At 35.4% G+C, this 19,631-nt stretch overlaps 1 protein-coding gene across 1 annotated transcript; it reads left to right on the top strand.

Moving 5' to 3' along the window:
- The first annotated feature begins 7,992 nt into the window (after window positions 1-7,992).
- LOC123683057 lies at window positions 7,993-11,580 on the top strand. Its single transcript, XM_045621954.1, has one exon. It carries the CDS (start codon window positions 7,993-7,995, stop codon window positions 11,578-11,580), a length of 3,588 nt encoding a protein of 1,195 aa, XP_045477910.1.
- Window positions 11,581-19,631: the final 8,051 nt, after the last annotated feature.

Below are 19,631 nucleotides of genomic sequence, written 5' to 3'. Positions count from 1 at the left end.
TACTAGAGACTGTATCGATCTTCCCCCTGGCGCAATCCCTACACCAGGGGCGGTATCCGAGGCTTCGTTATTTATATCGAAAGCAAAATGATTGTCACAGCGAAGGGGCTGCTGACCCTCTTCGCTGGGCAACTCGGGTACGCGGGGTCGTCAATCCCCGAAGGCTCGAGGCCCCCCTGCGTGTATATATATATATATATATATATATATATATATATATATATATATATATATAGGGGAACTTTGTGAATTGTTGTTTTCTCTGTGTTCCCCTGTTCTATGAGTTTTAACCTGTAAAATTGACATATGCATTACGGCAACGTTTCTGAGATTTCTACAATTATTGTGATTTTTATTGAATTTTATGAGTAGAAGACCTTTTATAACTGCACTTATCATCTTAAATAATCCTGTCCAGTCAGATGTAAGCATTGATTGCTGTTTTTACAACTTTCCAACTTTGTAATTAGTGTGATTTTTAGCATCCTGAAGAAGAACCGCATATTGGTTCGAAATATAGATGAATAGACGATAGACTGTTGATCTTTTCTAAATTGCCTAGATACCCAACCACACCTCCTTATATATATATATATATATATATATATATATTGTGTATATATATATATATATCGGGTGTCCAAACTCGATGGCCTATTAGACGTTTCTGGTAAACTAATCATAATTTGGAGCTGAAAATTTGCATATTGGGGTTTGAGACAATGATCTTTCTCCCTAAAATATTTTCAGATCTCTACAACTTCCGGTTATACCGGAAACAGACTACTACTTCCTTATTTCAAATGGCACACCCAGTATATTATTGCATCATTAGATAGCTTTTTTGATGACAATTTCGGCAATATGCCATACCTTGGGTAAAAATTCAATGGTTCATGAGTTATTGGTATTCTTATGAAAAAAAAGGTAGCGATGAGGACTCACATTTTTTTGAATATTTCAGCAGAAAAAGCCTTTTTCGAAAAAAATTTGTTTTGTTTCGTTTACGCAAATACGTAGTATTTTAAGACTGTTTTCGGCTTGGACCAAAAATGTACAGGGTGTTTATAAGAGGATCATGAACTTGGACAACTCAAATTCATCAAAACTCAAGATTTTCAAATTAGAACCTATATTTTTTATTATTTCAGTCGATTCTACGTACAAAAATAGTGGGGGTTACTTCAGCAAACCCTATACCTAAAATGAATACTTCAAGAGTTATCGGGGAAGAACTTCAAATGAGGAAAAACCGCTATTTATAACTGTGGGAATAACTGTTTGTTACTTCCGTAAAACACAGAAAGAAAATAAAATTCGATGTTTGGATAACTAAATTTTACATTTCATGAATTTTAATTGATTTTTCGTTGGTATTGTCGAGAAATCCATAACCCAATACAATTTTCAATTACGAATAATTCATTACAATTCTTGATATGTCAAATTTAGTTATGGAAACATCGAATTTTATTTTCTTTCTGTGTTTTACGGAAGTAACAGACAGTTATTCCCACAGTTATAAATAGCGGTTTTTCCTCATTTGATGTTCTTCCCCGATAACTCTTGAAGTATTCATTTATAGTATAGGGTTTGCTGAAGTAACCCCCACTATTTTTGTACGTAGAATCGACTGAAATAATAAAAAATATAGGTTCTAATTTGAAAATCTTGAGTTTTGATGAATTTGAATTGTCCAAGTTGATGATCCTCTTATAAACACCCTGTACATTTTTGGTCCAAGCCGAAAACAGTCTTATAATACTACGTATTTGCGTAAACGAAACAAAACAAATTTTTTTCGAAAAAGGATTTTTCTGCTGAAATATTCAAAAAAATGTGAGTCCTCATCGCCTCCTTTTTTTTCATAAGAATCCAAATAACTCATGAACCGTTGAATTTTTACCCAAGGTATGGCATATTGCCGAAATTGACATCAAAAAAGCTATCTAATGATGCAATAATATACTGGGTGTGCCATTTGAAATAAGGAAGTGGTAGTCTGTTTCCGGTATAACCGGAAGTTGTAGAGATCTAAAAATATTTTAGGGAGAAAGATCATTGTCTCAAACCCCGATATGCAAATTTTCAGCTCAAAATTATGATTATGATTATATATATATATACAGGGTGAGTCTTTGACTTGTACATATATTTTAACCCAAGATTCCTGAGGTCAAAAGAAACACTTTTTTCCTTTACCATTTTTTCCGATTCGGCCCGGTTGAAAAGATACAGGCTGTTGAAAAGCGTTAAAAAAATGTGATTTTCGGCTATATCTCGTAAATGGTTGTATCGAAGGAAATGATTTTTGAAATATAGCTTTTTTTTGATGTGATACATCTTCTCCGAACACCAGATTCCATACACATTCTTCTGTTTCTTTGTTATGAACATAACATACCATAAAAATACCAGAAATTCGAAGAAACCAACTCTTAATAGTAATTTGAACGTTCATTGGAGAATATTTGGCTAATTTGAAAAATAAAAGTATTCTTCATATTTTCTCGTACAAAGCGCCGTTTTCGAATAACTTGATCTTAAAAAAAAAAAAATATCTGTGAAATTCAAAAAATTGGGTACTTTGGCTGAATGCAACTCTGTTCTATTGTGGAAAAAAAAACCACAGAAATGAATATTTACTATGAAGTCATGTCTCAGATTTAAGAATTGAAGTACTAGCCAACTTAGTTTGAAAATGAAGTTATTTGAATAAGCTCACCTCAACTCCTCGATTCGATTAAAAATCACTGAGCTTTGGCACAGCTCTGATAATAAGAAGATACTTCACTAAAATCAACATTCTTTTTGAAAAGTCCAGATTATTCATAAAACCCATGTTTAAAAAAGTTTTCACAAAATAGTCCCATTATAATGACAACAATCAATATCCCACTAAAGACTGCTGCTATCGAACAATACTGTATTCTTCTTCGGCTCATTCAAGCTCACATCGAAACATACCACTAGGATTAGGTACATGCTAGACAAATTTTCATGTGATTGAGATTGAATACTTTTATTCTTTTGCTATTCCATAAATTCATCCTAAGAGCTTATGATTGACATACTTCCAAGAGGGCCATAATTGTTTTAATGTGAAAACAAATTAGGTGAGTTGAAAGAAACCAAATATTCTATTGTGGATATTTACATTGAATACTTCTCATTTATTTTCAATGCCAAAATCAAGATGAATTAAGTAGTAAAGTTGGCTATAATGTAGGTACACATTAACAACAAATTTGATTATAAGTGGAGTCTAACATTTTCCATTGATTACAGAGCCAGAATATTTTACATATTTCCATATTTTCATACTGATGGTTTCAAAAATATTGATGCATTTCAATATTTTTATGAGATAGTTGGAACAAATCAAATGCTTCATTTCAATCATTTCATAACAAATATCTTATAACAATAACAGTGTAAACAAACTGTAAATTAAAATTTTAGGTTAGAACATAGATTATTCGAACCGAACTTCTGTGTTTATATTTGGCATCACTCGAAATTTGAAATTCAAACTTAAAACCACAGATTACTATAGTCTGTGTTAGATCTTTCATAGATGAATATTATTTATTTGAGATTTTAAGGTTAATTCTTGCACGAAAAATAAACAACGATATCATATAAATGAAATATAATGAATGAATGGATATGAGTATCAGAGCTAATATGGGTGGTAGCGAGCTCAATTCGTTATAATTATCGAAAATGAAATAGAAATCAAGAGAAGAATATTTAATCTTTAGCGTCAACGAAATTGGAATAACTCATTTATTTGATTATAAACACTACTTTGTTCAACAAATGGAATGTTAAACGTGAGTTTATGATGGTTTTTCTAATTTAGTAGCTTATTTCCAAGGTTCAAGAGGTATATCTTATGCTTGAGAAAACTTCAGTGTTCCGGTTTTCAGGGGTGAATTAGCTCATTTTGAAAATTTAAAATGGCTATATCTTTTTAACAGGGCCGAATCGGAAAAAATGGTAAATGAAAAAAGTGTTTCTTTTGACCTCAAGAACCTTCGGTTAAAATATATGTACAAGTCAAAGACTCACCCTGTATATATATATATATATATATATATATCTATATATATATATATATATATATATTATAATATACGCTCTTACTGTCTTCCCTGCTGAAGAGGTAATAATAATAATAATAATGCGGATCCATCGAAATACAGACCAATTACATGTCTACCAACAATATATAAAATCATCACATCATGTATAGCATCTCTTATCTACAAACATTGCGAGACAAATAATATAATGACAGCACATCAGAAAGGATGTTCCAAGAATGCACTAGGATCGAAGGAACTGCTGATAATAGATTCCATCATATGCAACCAAGGCTTCAAAAAACACAGAAATCTTTTTATGACATATTTTGATTATAAGAAAGCCTTCGACTCTATTCCACATGGGTGGCTGACAAAAATTTTGGAAATATACAAGATCAATACAATTACAATAAACTTTCCGAAGTATGCAATGTGCAACTGAAGAACGAATATCGAACTCTCTACGGTGAACATAACTACTAAAGAGATTCCAATAAAAAGGGGAATTTTCCAAGGAGATTCATTGAGTCCCTTATGGTTCTGCTTGGCGCTGAACCCCCTTTCCAAACAACTGAATGCTACTGAAAAAGGTTTCAATCTCAAAGGAAATAGAAATACTATTGCACGCAACAAAAACCACTTGCAAATTATAGTCAAACTGGTGGAAAATTTTTTGAAAGACGTGGGGATGAAATTCGGATTGGACAAGTGTCGTACTATTAGCGTAGTGCGTGGAAAAACCCAAGATGAACAGATAGCTCTCTCCAATGGACAGGAGATAGAAGCAATTAAATCGGACGATCTTTATAAATACCTAGGAATGAAACTAAACCGACGAATAAACCATCAAAGAATGAAGGAAGACTTAACAACTTAGTTCATTAGGAGAATCAACAAAATTTTAAAAACAAACCTCAACAGCAAGAACATGACGAGAGCTATAAATACATATGCATGTTCCATTCTTTCATACTCTTTCGGTATCATTCCATGGACCAAAACAGATATAGAAAACCTGCAACGCAAAATGAGAACCTTGATGACGAAAGCACACAAGCACCATCCGAAAAGTAGCATTGAGAGGACGACACTGCCGAGGGACAAAGGAGGCAGAGGTCTGCTAGACATCATGGAACTTGCCTATGGGCAAATTGAATGCCTACGAACATACTTCAAAGACAAATCAGGCACGTCAGTGATCTACAAAGTACTGTGTGAAGCAGATGAATCAACACCTTTACAACTGCACAAGGAGCAATTGTCAACCACCACTCAATCCAAGAAAAACTGCAAAGATGGAGAGAAAAGCCCCTACATGGACGACATTTCAACGAGGTGAACCAGGATCATGTCAACATTGAAGCGTCGAGCTATTGGCTCACATCAGGTGCGATGTATCCAGAAACGGAAGGATTTCTTTTAGCCATCCAAGATCAAGTGATCTCAACAAGAAATTACTGCAAGCATATCATAAAGGATCGAAATATTACTGACGATCGATGCCGTTATGGGTGTCCAACGAATAAGACAATCCAACATATCACAGGAGGATGCCTAATGTTTGCAGGAAATGAATATAAAGAGAGACACGATGCAGTAGGAAAGATATTTCACCAAGAAATGGCAACTAAATTAACACTAATTCATTCTTAAAACATGCCATACTACAAGTACCGACCGGAAACCATCCTGGAACACGAACGCTCTAAACTGTACTGGGATCGTACAGTTTTGACTGATAAAACAGTCCCTCACAACAGGCCAGATACATTGCTTGTTGATAAACATCAAAAGGCAGCAATACTCATCGACGCCGCAATACCTAATAACAACAACATGCGTCAAAAAGAGGTCGAAAAAATTACATAATATAGGGACCTCGAATTTCAGATAAAGCGCCAGTGGGGAATGATCTCAACAACAGGAATAGTACCCAAAAATCTCAAGAGAAATATCAAGCAACTAGGACTTAGTGAGTATATATGTAATATAATGCAAAAAGCTGTTCTTTTAGGTACTGCAAGAACGGTGAGAAAATTCCTAGGAAGCGAATGACAGGTCCAAGGATCGCGTGTAAGAGGACCAGAAGTTCGACGAGAACCAGGGGGACCACAAGGACCGGACACGACCGAGCTCTAGCATTCTGATATTTTAAATATCTGGGATTGAGTGAATGTTCCGAGGAGTGAGAAGCCGACGGCGAGGAGAAATTCTACGCGTATAGGCAAAAGTCGGGGATAATAATAATTTTTATTCACAGACATATTGATACAAAGTGAATAATTTTAACCCATAAACATTTTACATGAGGCGTCAATGTAAAATACAAGTAAAATATGCTAAACATCCCGAAAGATAGAGATCAATAAGTTAAAATATAAATGTACCAAAATATAGGTCAATAAGTTAACATTTAAGTATATCACAAACATTATATTGAAGGACAAACTATTCAAAATGACTCGACCAAAATTCATCCATAGTGTAGTATGCTTTTTCATATAGTATTTTTTTCATTTCATTTTTCAGCTTTTTTTTATTCATAATTTTGAGACATTCAGGAATTTTGTTATAGATTTGTATGGCTTCATGATTTATGATCAGCTGAGTTGCTAACAGCCTATGCTATAGAGTTGAAAATTTTCCTGCATTTCTTGTAGTATAATTATGGTATTCGCATACAGGTGAGTATGTATAGACAGGTAAGTGTAAGTATGCGCTCCTGCTGGAAGTAAGTTCTACAGCTTTCAGCTCTCTTTAGTCCACATATAATTCGAATTGCATTCTTTTGTTTGACAAACATCTGGTTTTTTTCATGTCCACTACCCCAAAATAGCAGTCCATAACTGATAAGGCTGTGAAAATATCCAAAGTAAGCATGTTTAGCAGCTTGCTTACCTGCTACCTGTCTTGATCTTCTAATTGTGTAAGTAGCTATGGACAACTTCCTTTTAAGAACTTCTGTATGCTGCCAAAACTTCAAGTTTGGTTCCAGAAAAAAACCCAAGAATTTCAAGGTAGTGTCCTCTCTGGGTCTGGCATCGAATACAATGATTTGAGTCTTTTCTTTATTCATTTTGAACTTGTTTGCATGGAACCACAATTCAGCTTGTTTTAGGACTCGCTGCGATTTTTCCTGAAGTTCTTCCTCGGTAGTAGCAACAATGAGGAATGAGGTGTCGTCAACAAAAAGAACCGTGCTGTGTGAATCTACATTTGGTGGTAAGTCATTAATATAAATCTGAAACAACAATGGCCCCAGAATTGATCCTTGAGGTACACCACTCTCAACACTCCCCCCATTCTGAACATTTTCACTGAACGGAAACCTTCTGAAATCTATTACTCAAGTGGTTTTCAATTAGCTTGAATACCTCTCTTCTGATTCCATATCTATATAGCTTCTGCATTAAAATTTCGTGGTTAAGGGAGTCAAATGCCTTACTTGTTAGGTGTTAGAAATTTCTGTTTTTCAACTATACTAAGTTAAATTTTGAAGATATGGACTTTACTATTATTAATTATTTATTGCAAGAAATTCACAAATTCAGTGCTCTGTAGTTGGTTGCCAAAATTCATATCATAATGAAAAAAGGAGCTTTTTTTTACATTTCTGGTTCCCACGAAAGGAGATATTCTGTAATGTTGAGAGAATATCGTGAGAATCAAGGGAAATATATGGATTATTCTTGAGCAAGTTCTGCACCTCAGTTATGATAATATATATTGAGTTATTGGGTAAAGGTGACCAAATATATATATATATATATATATATATATATATATATATATATATACGCAGGGAGGCTTCGGCCTTCGGGGAGTGACGTCCCCGCGTACCTGAGTCACCCGGTGTTGAGGGTCAGCAGCCCTCCCACCGTGAATCCTTTTCGCTTTCGACATGAATGATGAAGCCTCGGATACCGCCCCCAGCGATGAGGTTGCGCTTGGGGGAAGACTGACACAACCCCTAGCAGAGGCAAGCGGAGCAAGTGGCGCTCCTCTGCGAAACGGAACCACAAGGCCAGGCGTCTCAACTAGGATTACAAGAGGAAACAGCTTGGATGTGTTAAGTCAAAGTTCATCAGAACTCGCACAAGACAATCCCGCTCCACCTCAAGCACGAAGGCAGCATTGGACAAGAGCAATGAATACAAGTCTAATAAATGCATATTACGAAGCTACAGAGGGAGGGACTCAAACAAAGAAATACGCAGCAAAATTAGTGGAACTCTGGACGAAAACCTACCCAGACAAGCAGTTCACCGGAAAGCACCTAATCGCGCAGATAAAGAATATTAAATCGAGAAAACTACTCTCTCCAGATGAACTCGAGGCGATGAAGGCAGACTCAGTGAGAAAATCCCCAACTCAAACAATTAACAACATACGGAGAAGCATCCAACGAAGAAGTTTACAACCACAACAGGAAAGAAGTCCACAACCACAACGAGAAAGAAGTCCACAATCACAACACGAGATAATCTCACAGCCACAACAAGAAGTAACTAAGGATGACGAGGCAACTTTAGGAATACATGCGCTGTTTCAGGAAATCAACATTCAATGGGAAGGAGTAGAGATAACCAGCAAACCGAAAATCTCTAAACTGAATACCAATAAAGAGACCTCTGCAATGATGAAAACCATTGATGAGACCCTTGATGAAACGTTTAACAACTCAACAAGCCTAGAAGAACTGTGCCACAAGGTATACTGTGCCGCCATCATGGCAAATACAATTCAACACACCAAGACCACAAATCCAAACCATCAACAACAAAAAAGACCACCTTGGGAAGAAAGGATTGAGAGGAAAATCGCAAAACACAGACAAGTAATAGGAGTCATACACAGTTACTTGAACACCGACAAACCATCCAAGAAACTAGCAAAGAAAGCCCAGAGCTACGCAAAAAGGAAGAAACTGAAAAAGGATGACAAAGAACACCTGAGAATGCACATGGAAACCATGAAACAGAAAATTGCGGCACTGGGGAGCAGAATGCGAAGATACCATAAGAGAACACGGAAACACCGAGAAAATAACCTTTTCTCGAACAACCAAAAAGAGTTCTTCAAGAGATTAGAAGAGGGTCACAAAAATCAGAGAGAGGCACCCCCAAACCCTGCCGAGATGCAGAAGTACTGGTCGAACATCTGGTCCAAAAACGAGGTACACAACAAGGAAGCCTCGTGGATCAAAACCATAACTGAAGAACAAGCCGGTCTGGATGAAATGGCCCCAATAACAATCACTGCTGATAACGTGAGTAACACTATCCGGAGAATGAAGAATTGGACCACCCCGGGTATCGACCACATACATAATTATTGGTGGAAGACTCACAAATCAACGCACGGAGTACTGGCTCGCCTCTTCCAGGAATCACTAAAAAATCCAGGCAAAATACCCAAATACTTCACGCACGGAACTACTAGCATGCTTCCCAAAAACGAAGAATTGTCTGATCCGAAGAACTACAGACCTATCACATGCCTCCCATCTGCATACAAAATTCTGACGTCAACAATAGGATTCAAAGTAATGACACATCTAAAAGACAAAAAACTACTAGCTTGGGAACAAAATGGCTGCAACAAAAAAGGTAGAGGAGCTAAAGAACTTCTGGTGATTGATAACACGATCACTAAACAAGCAAAGAAAAAACTGAAAAACGTATCCATGGCTTGGATAGACTACCAAAAGGCGTTTGACTCCATCCCACATTCCTGGCTGTTAGAGGTGCTCCATATATACAAAGTTAACCAACAAGTGATTCAACTCCTGAAATGTCTAATGTCAACCTGGCGCACAACGCTGACAGTCAAACACAAAACAATATCCTATCAAACAGAGATGATCAAGATAACCAGAGGAATTTTCCAGGGTGACGGCTTCAGCAGCCCGTGGTTCTGTGTGGCCTTGAACCCACTAAGCAGTATGATCAATAGATCAGCGTACGGATACGCGATAGACCAACACACCACACTCTCGCATCTGTTTTATGTGGATGACTTGAAGCTCTACGCTAGAGGTCGCAAGCAATTAGAAGGACAATTAGAACTGGTAAGGAAGTTCAGTGGAGATGTTGGAATGTCATTGGGGCTAGAGAAATGTGCAACCGTTGAAATAAAAAGAGGGAAACTGGCACGACAGCAAAACATCCAACTAGTAGATGGTCGAGAAATAAAAAGCCTGGCAATTGAAGAAAGCTACAAATATCTAGGCATCCATCAAACCTACGAAATAAAGCAGCAAGAGAACAAACGGAACGCTGAAAATGAACTCACCAGAAGGATGCGAAAGTTGCTTGGAACGGAGCTGTCAGCGAAAAACATAATAACAGCAATCAACATGTGGGCAATACCAGCGTTCACTTACTCTGCAGGTGTCTTGACATGGTCAAAAACGGACCTAGAAAAAATAGACAGAAAAATTCGGACAACTCTGACCCAACACGGCCTACTTCACCCGAACTCTGCTGTAGAGAGAATATACTTACCACGAAGAGAAGGAGGACGAGGTCTAAGTAATCTGAAGGAAGCCTGCCGAAAAGAAGAGGAAAATATTAGAGACTTCTTTCTAAAAAAAAATCACCCAATACACCAATGGGTCGCTACTCACCTCCGAACATCCAACACTGCTGAAAGATCACTCATAGAAGAACCTGAAAGACAAAACAAGTTAGAAGAACTGAAACAGAGCTGGAAATCTAAATCATTACACGGTAGATTCTATGCTAGCCTACAACAAGAAGAAGTGGACAAAACAAAAACTCATACTTACCTCATGCAAGGATACCTGTACCCTCAAACTGAGGGAACACTAATGGCTATACAGGACCAGGTTATACCAACTAGGACATACGTTAAGCACATCATGCAACAGCAGATAGAGTCCACTAAATGCCGACTGTGCAACAATGCTGAAGAGACAATCCAGCACCTATCGTCAGGGTGCTCTCAGATCGCTGGAACGAAATACCTGGCCCGGCATAACGAGATGGGGAAAGTAGTCCACCAGCTGATATGCCTTCAAGAAGGACTCCTCCGATGCTTCACCCCACATCATTTGTATACTCCACAAGCGCTACTAGAAAATGATAACATCAAGATTTACTGGGACCTAACTATAGTCACTGACCGAGGAGTGGAGCACAATAGGCCTGATATGGTGGTGTGGAACAAAACCGAAACAACTGCTCTGATAATTGATTTTGCCGTGCCTCTAGACAATAACATAGCGAAAGCATATGGCGAAAAAATGACGAAATACGAAAGCCTTGCACGGCAAATGAGAGACATGTGGAAACTAAGATCTGTCAGAATAATACCACTAATCATAACCGCCAATGGACTGGTTCACCGGAAGACTGCTGCACACATCGAAGAACTGAAGCTGCCATCAAACACCTTAACGTGGATGCAAAAAGCCGTAATACTGGGAACAGTGGGCATAATCCGGCAAATCATATATCCCTACTAACAATTCCTAGTAGCACAGCTTACCCTTGGCCTACTGGCCCGGGTAAACTGGGAAATAACCCCACGAAAGTGTGAAGCAAAAAAAATATATATATATATATATATATATATATATATATATACAGGGTGAGTCTTTGACTTGTACAGGGTGGGCAAATAAGCGAGGTAAGCGGCTATATCTCAGGATCCACTCATCGTAGAGACTTGCGGTAAAAATTTTTACCACTAAAGTAAACAAAATAAAACACTGGAAATTATTTTGAAGTTCATACCTCCACCGCTAGGGGGCGTAATAGCTATCGTCGAGTAGAAAAATGCATTTTACTCAAAAAATTTTCATATTAAGTTGGAAAAAAAATATCATCACTGTAAACCTTGGAAAATTCTCTATCTGTTTGAATTGTCACTTTCGATTTTGCGACATCAAATAAGGGTGGGGGAAAGATAGAAATCTGACAGATTGAAATGTCTGTAACTTCAGTTTGGCTCAACATTTTTGAGCAAATCAGATCTTATTCGACAGACAACATCTTGTTGATTGAGGAAAAAATATACTCATGATTAATTTGATTCAGCTGCTTTCGATAGGGAGCGCTGAGTCAGAAGTTCATTGTTTTGTTCATTTTTCTCTGAAATTTCAAATGTAATGATAGAATTTTCTTAACAGAAACAAAAATTTCATTGAATTTGCATGAAAAAACCTGCAGGTCGCAAAGCGATAATTTCAGGCGTTCTGAAGTTATGGCCGAAAGAAGATATTCTTCAACTGATGCACTGCGAAAAACCAAATTGAGTCTTCAAGTTCTAACAGAATCAGAAATCCCATCAAATTTGTATGAAAAAACCAAAAGGTCGCAAAGCGATAGCTTCAGGGGTTCTATAGTTATGGACGAAAAAAGATATTCTTCAACTGATGCACTGAAAAACTAAATTGTGTCTTCTTTCGGCCATAACTCCAGAACGCCTGAAGCTATCGCTTTGCGACCTTTTGGTTTTTTCATACAAATTTGATGGGATTTCTGTTTCTGTTAGAACTTGAAGACTCAATTTGGTTTTTCGCAGTGCATCAGTTGAAGAATATCTTCTTTCGGCCATAACTTCAGAACGCCTGAAATTATCGCTTTGCGACCTTGAGGTTTTTTCATGCAAATTCAATGAAATTTTTGTTTCTGTTAAGAAAATTCTATCATTACATTTGAAATTTCAGAAAAAAATGAACAAAACAATGAACTTCTGACTTAGCGCTCCCTATCGGAAGCAGCTGAATCAAATTCATCATGAGTATATTTTTTCCATGATCAACAAGATGTTGTCTGTCAAATAAGATCTAATTTGCTCAAAAATGTTGAGCCAAACTGAAGTTACATACATTTCAATCAGTCAGATTTCTATCTTTCCCCCACCCTTATTTGATGTCGCAAAATCGAAAGTGACAATTCAAACAGATAGAGAATTTTCCAAGGTTCACAGTGAAGATATTTTTTTCCAACTTAATATAAAAATTTTTCGAGTAAAATGCATTTTTCCACTCGATGATAGCTATTACGCCCCCTAGCGGTGGAGGTATGAACTTCAAAATAATTTCCAGTGTTTTATTTTGTTTACTTTAGTGGTAAAATTTTTTACCGCAAGTCTCTACGATGAGTGGTTCCTGAGATATAGCCGCTTACCTCGCTTATTTGCCCACCCTGTACATATATTTTAACCGAAGATTCTTGAGGTCAAAAGAAACACTTTTTTCATTTACCATTTTTTCCGATTCGGCCCTGTTAAAAAGATATAGCCATTTTAAATTTTCATAATGAGCTAATTCACCCCTGGTAACCGGAACACTGAAGTTTTCGCAAGTATAAGATATACAATTTGAACCTTGGAAATAAGCTACTAGATTGGAAAAACCATCATAAACTCACTTTTAACATTCCATTTGTTGAACAAAGTAGTATTTATTACAATAAATGAGTTATCCCAATTTCATTGACGATAAAGATTAAATATTTTTCTCTTGTTTTTCTATTTCATTTTCGATAATCATAACGAATTGAGCTCGCTACCACCCATATTAGCTTAGCTCTGATACTCATAATTCATATCCATTCATTTATTATATCGCATTTATAATATATCGTACAAGAATTGTCATTTAACCTCTCATTCTCAAATAAATATGTAAAAGTTCTAACACAGACTAGTAGTCTGTGGTTTTAAGTTTGAACCTCAAATTTCGAGTGTTGCAAATTTAAACACAGCAGTTCGAATAATCTATGTTCTAACCTAAAATATTCATTTACACTGTTGTTGTTATAGGCGAATCAAGATAAGCGCTACGCCACCTGGTGACAATCAGAGTAACTATAAATGTTGCCATGGTTTGCTATGGCTCTTACCTGAGAGGTAGTCAGTCCTTTTCATTCCTCTGAGGTTCTTGCATTCTGCTGTGGGTTTGTGTGATATTCTACAAATATTCATATTTTTCTTAAATTATTTTAATAGTTATGAGTCGTTCGAATCGCTATTGTTCAGTTCCTCAGTGTTCTTCCTCGGAAAAAAAAGTACAAATATCACGTTCCATGCTTTCCCTCAAACTGGTAATAAATATTGTGTTTGGGTGGAAGGGAAATTGGGGAGTAAAGTGCTGATGGATCGACAAAAAGCTTGGCAACTGAAACTAAAAATCGATAAACCAGTGACAAGAAATATGAAAGTATGTTCCCTGCATTTTATCGATGATGATTATTTTTATCAAGGTAAGCACTGACAGCACATGAAATTTTAGATTATATTTATGGGGATAATAAAAATAATAATAATCGTTTACAGATTCCAGTTCTACACAGAAAGAATGTTTGAAAAAGACTACTGTGCCTTCCAGAAATCTTTCTGTTGGATCCACTACCACAAAGGAAGAACCTGAATGTTCTAGTAGTAGATCTGAAAGATTTAATCAAAGAAATATCAACAAAGAAAAACTTATTGCTGAAGAATGCTCTTGTGAAGAAATCGAACCTGCTCTACAATCTACTTCCCAAGATGAAATCGAAGCTGCACAAGGTCTATTACAGCTTCTTCAGGGTCAGCCTGATTATAATGGGCCTAAAACTTTCAAGGATTTCGAAGTGCAAGTGAAAAAGTATCTTCTTTGTGTGATCTGATAACAACAGATAGTGCTCTGAACAGTTTTACTGGTATCAATAATATGAAACTATAAGATACAATAGTAGAAGCAGTACAATCTATTTACAGTGATCCAAGATCAGATCGTTTAACAATCAAGCAGTGTATTGTTTTAGTTTCAACAAAATTGAAATGGGATCTTTCATATGTGACATTATCTGTTTCATTTGGCATTTCACAAGAATTGTGCCAAAGATACATTGTCTTCAAATCTAAGGTACCTTTACACAATATTGGAAAAATTCCTCAGAAATATTTGGACATGTATTCTGAAATTCTATATATTTTTTTTCAGGGCACACTGATACTTCTCTATCACATTTTAATTATTTTAAAATAGTCGTATAATATGCCGAATATATTTTCAAAATAAATACATTTCATAAGTGAAATATTTTCAATTGAATTCTCATTATTTTTTGATGATTCATTAGTCAAGCAATAATTTAATTCGATAAATAGGTATCGATATGAGTAGTTTTAGGTAACCTAGTTATTTAAATTCATTTTTAGAAACATTTTATGTAAATTGAGTCATCTCTTAATAAATAAAAAAATGGATATGCGACTTTCTGTAGTATTCCTAAAAATATTCAATACATTAGCATTTGTAATATTTTGTTGGGACTGCATAATTGAAGGGTAATGTGAAATGATCAATTCGGATAAGTAAAAAAACCTTTCAACTAAAGTTTATTAGTCATGCAAATAACATGTAACATTTTTATTATGTGACCAGCATTTAAAACTTCTTCACCTTCATAAACACTTCTAGAAGTGTTTGTACCTTTAAGATACCCCAAGTATTCTACTCAGTCTTGCCATTTGGACCTAAAAAAGGTACTATTAGAATCCTGTAGTATAATAATGTTGATTGAACCGTTCACATATTATATGCACACGATTGTTATTCTTTATTTTTCGAAGTCTTCCATCCTTGCATAACTTTCAATATCACTAGACTGAACTGAAACAAATGATGATATCTACCGCCTTTACCTAAAATGAAAATAAAATATACACAGTAACACACTTGTTCACTATAGAAGTCTAAAAAGTTTTTATATTTATTGTAAAATCAAATTTTAATAACGCAAATACACACACAACTAATACAACCAAACACTCCAATGGCAACATTTATAGTTCTACGTTTGCTCACCTTGTCGCTGCAGTCTTAATCTCAGATGCCTATTATGATATTTGATGTCAGCATGAAATGAAAATCATCGAAGATTTGAAGAATCCCAACAGAATATTGAAGTTCTATACATATTTTCGAGAAATTTAAAAACAATCTCCAAAATAATTGTGTGGATACAAAATAAATAAGTGTGCATTCTGATAGAAATAATTCCTTTATGAAATGATGAAGCATTTGATTTGTTCCAACTATCTCATAAAAATAATGATCTGCTTCAATATTTTTGGAGCCATCAGTGTGAAAATATGGAAATGAAGATTTATGGCTCTGTAATCAATGGAAAATGTTAGACTCCACTTGTAATCAAATTTGTTCTATAATATGTACCTACATTATAGCCAACTCTAATACTTGATTCTTCTTGATTTTGCCATTGAAAATAAATGAGAAGTATTTAATAATATCCACAGTTGAATATCCTGTTTCTTTCAACTCACCTATTTGTTTTCATATTAAAACAATTATGGCACTCTTGGAAGTATGTCAATCATATGCTCTAGGATGAATTTATGGAATAGCAAAAGAATAAAAGTATTTAATCTCAATCACATGAAAATTTGTCAAGTATGTACTTAGTGGTATGTTTCGATGTGAATTTGAATGACCCTCGAAGAATACAGTATTGCTCGATAGCAGCAGTCTTTAGTGGGATATTGACTGTTGTCATTATAATGGGACTATTTTGTGAAAACTTTTTTAAACATGGGCTTTATGGGAAATCTGGACTTTTCAAAATAGAATGTTGATTTTAATGAAGTATCTTCTCATTATAAGAGCTGTGTCAAAGCTCAGTAATTTGTAATCAAATAGATGAGTTGAGGTGAGCTTATTCAAATAACTTCATTTTCAAACTAAGTTGGCTAGTACTTCAATTCTAAAATCTGAGACATGACATCATAGTAAATATTCATTTCTGTGGTTTTTTTCCACAACAGAACAGAGTTGCATTTAGCCAAAGTACCCAATTTTTCGAATTTCACAGATAATTTTTTTTTTTTAAGATCAAGTTACTCGAAAACGGCGCTTTGTAGGAGAAAATATGAAAATACTTTTATTTTCCAAATTAGCCAAATATTGTTCAATGAACGTTCAAATTACTTTTAAGAGTTGGGTTCTTCGAATTTCTGGTATTTTTATGTGATGTAATGTTCATAATGAAGAAACTGAAAGATGTGTAGGGAATCTTGTGTTCGCAGAAGATGTATCACATCAAGGAAAAGCTATATTCCAAAAATCATCACCTTCAATAGAACCATTTACGAGATATAGCTGAAAATCACATTTTTTTATGGATTTTCAACAGCCTGTATCTTTGTAACCGGGCCGAATCGGAAAAAACTATAAAGGAAAAAAGTGTTTCTTTTGACCTCAGGAATCTTCGGTTGAAATATATATACAAGTGAATATTATGAATATCGATTATGTTTTTCTAATGATTTCATTTCATTTCGCCACGAAGGGCGCCACATGCAAATATCAAAGAATTGACATAACAGCTGATTCTCTGTACCGTTCGTTCATTTCAGATAAATCTTGATTATTTGTAAAATATGTGGTCACGTGACTAAAAAATCCGTCCGCTCTCGGAGGCTATTGCCGAACGCGCTATAGGTCGAAAACGTCCGACGCATAGATAAACAGATTTCTTTGCCGAACGCTCCAGATGTGTATTCCCCTCAATCTGGTTGTGATAAACGAACTGTTTAGATACGTCCGAGGTAATAACCGAACGCACTTTATATAATTATTTTTATGCGTTCGGTATATGTCTCACCGTTCGCACCATTCCCACCGTAAGCTCTCTAAGCGTTCGGCAAATCACACCTTCCGCACCGTCTGCACTTTTCTGCGTTCCGTAAATGTCAACCGAATGCACCGGTGCTTAACCTTTCGCACTGCCTAGGTAGACGGAGAAAAGGGTGCGAACTGTGGACCATAAATTACAATGCAGCAGACACAATAGTTGTGGAACAGTTATCAATATTCTATGAAGTTTCTGCTGAACGCGTTCGATCAGTTTCCGCTAGGGAGCGTATGCTACGGAGCGGTCGCCATTTTCGGTAGCGAATTTATTTCAAGCTCCTCTTTGGTAACGTGTTGAGTTAGTGACAAGTGACATTTGTTTTGGGACGAAATTTGAATTTCAAACATAGCAAAGATGGAAACTTTTAGATATTCTTTCAATAATATTACTTATAGTGTGACAGAAACTCCACAAATTCATCAGAGACTACAAAATGGTAAGTAAATGCGTGAAATGTTATGGGTTAATGTTTCTGTTGATTGAAATAAAAATTTGCTGTTCGTAATGATATCCTAATCGGAACGCATTTTTTTTTATTTTCGTACTAAGAAAGAAATTACTTTTTCCAGATATTGTTTTCTGCCAGAAATACTTTGAGGGGAACGCTTCAAAATCGGACCATTCATTATCATCCTCAGAGTGTCCTGATTCACCCTGCATTTCAAAAGAATCAAATTCTAGAAAAAGACCTCGATCTGAAAGTAATGATACGTCAGAAGAGAAAGAGAAAAAAAAGACGCGAAATAAATCATTAAATGATCATAGAAAAAAATGGTTGGAATTGAAGAGAGGTGATTGGACCTCCTTTCACAAATATCAAAGGATTTGAAGGAACAGACTAGGTTGATGGCTGAAAAGAATAGGTTGACGGCAGAAAGGAATGATATATTAAGGAAATCGTTACCTAACAACTCAAAATAAAAGAACTAATATAAAAATCAACTCGCAAATTAATTTTATATGGTCCACTTGAATTTGTTGTGATAATACGGGAAAGATCCTACAATTGCATAAATAAGATTTCATTTATTGTTGAATTTGAATGAATAGATAAATATTGTTTGTTTTACACTAGTTATGAGTGTATTAGCTAAAAGCCTCTGTGCCAGTTTTGCAGTATGAAATAAATGATTTGAAAACAAAATTATATTTTTCCTTGATTACTTTTGGTTCAATACAATAAGTATATTTGCACCTAAAAACTTAGAACAGGGATTCTACTCATGAAAAAGCCCAAAGCAGTCACCACTTGCTAAAAAGCATTCCTGCTTTGCGATCATCTAAAGTGTGAATAACATTTTTTTTCCAGAGGAATTTTATGTGGACCGCTCGAATTTGCAGCGATAATATGGGAAAGATCCTAAAATAGCAAAAATTAGAAGATTTCATTTATATATAGAATTGTTGCTTTATTTTTTCTTGAAACTGAATTATTGTTGTTTAAAAATTTTTATGTAAACTCAGTCTCTGATACCAGCAGATTTTGCTGTTTGGGAGAGAGGAATGAATGAATAAATAAATATATATATGTACATATAAAGTACATACATCAAAAGCTGTTCGGGACATTCTGAAATGTTCCTTGAATAGATCTCCCATGTCAAGAGGAATTGTATTTTCATAAAAATTTTCATTTTTTGGAATAAATGCTCTATTTTAACTTTCCAAATTAGGCAAAGGCTCAGCCAACTCTAGAACAGGTCCAATTATTGTATTGATTATATTTATTTCTTCGTCGTCATCAAAAATGAATGGAATAACTCTCAAATCCATGATCAATGTTTGGAAGGTGTTGCCTTATCTATGGGTGTTGCAATAAAAGAGTAATAGTATCGAAGGGCGAAAGCAAACTTAGATATTAAAATCAATA

Source organism: Harmonia axyridis, chromosome 6 (assembly GCF_914767665.1).
Source record: "Harmonia axyridis chromosome 6, icHarAxyr1.1, whole genome shotgun sequence".
Classification (NCBI taxonomy): Eukaryota; Metazoa; Arthropoda; class Insecta; order Coleoptera; family Coccinellidae; genus Harmonia; species Harmonia axyridis.
The sequence above is the reverse complement of the archived record's forward strand: the minus strand, read 5'-3'. Positions and strand labels throughout refer to the sequence as shown.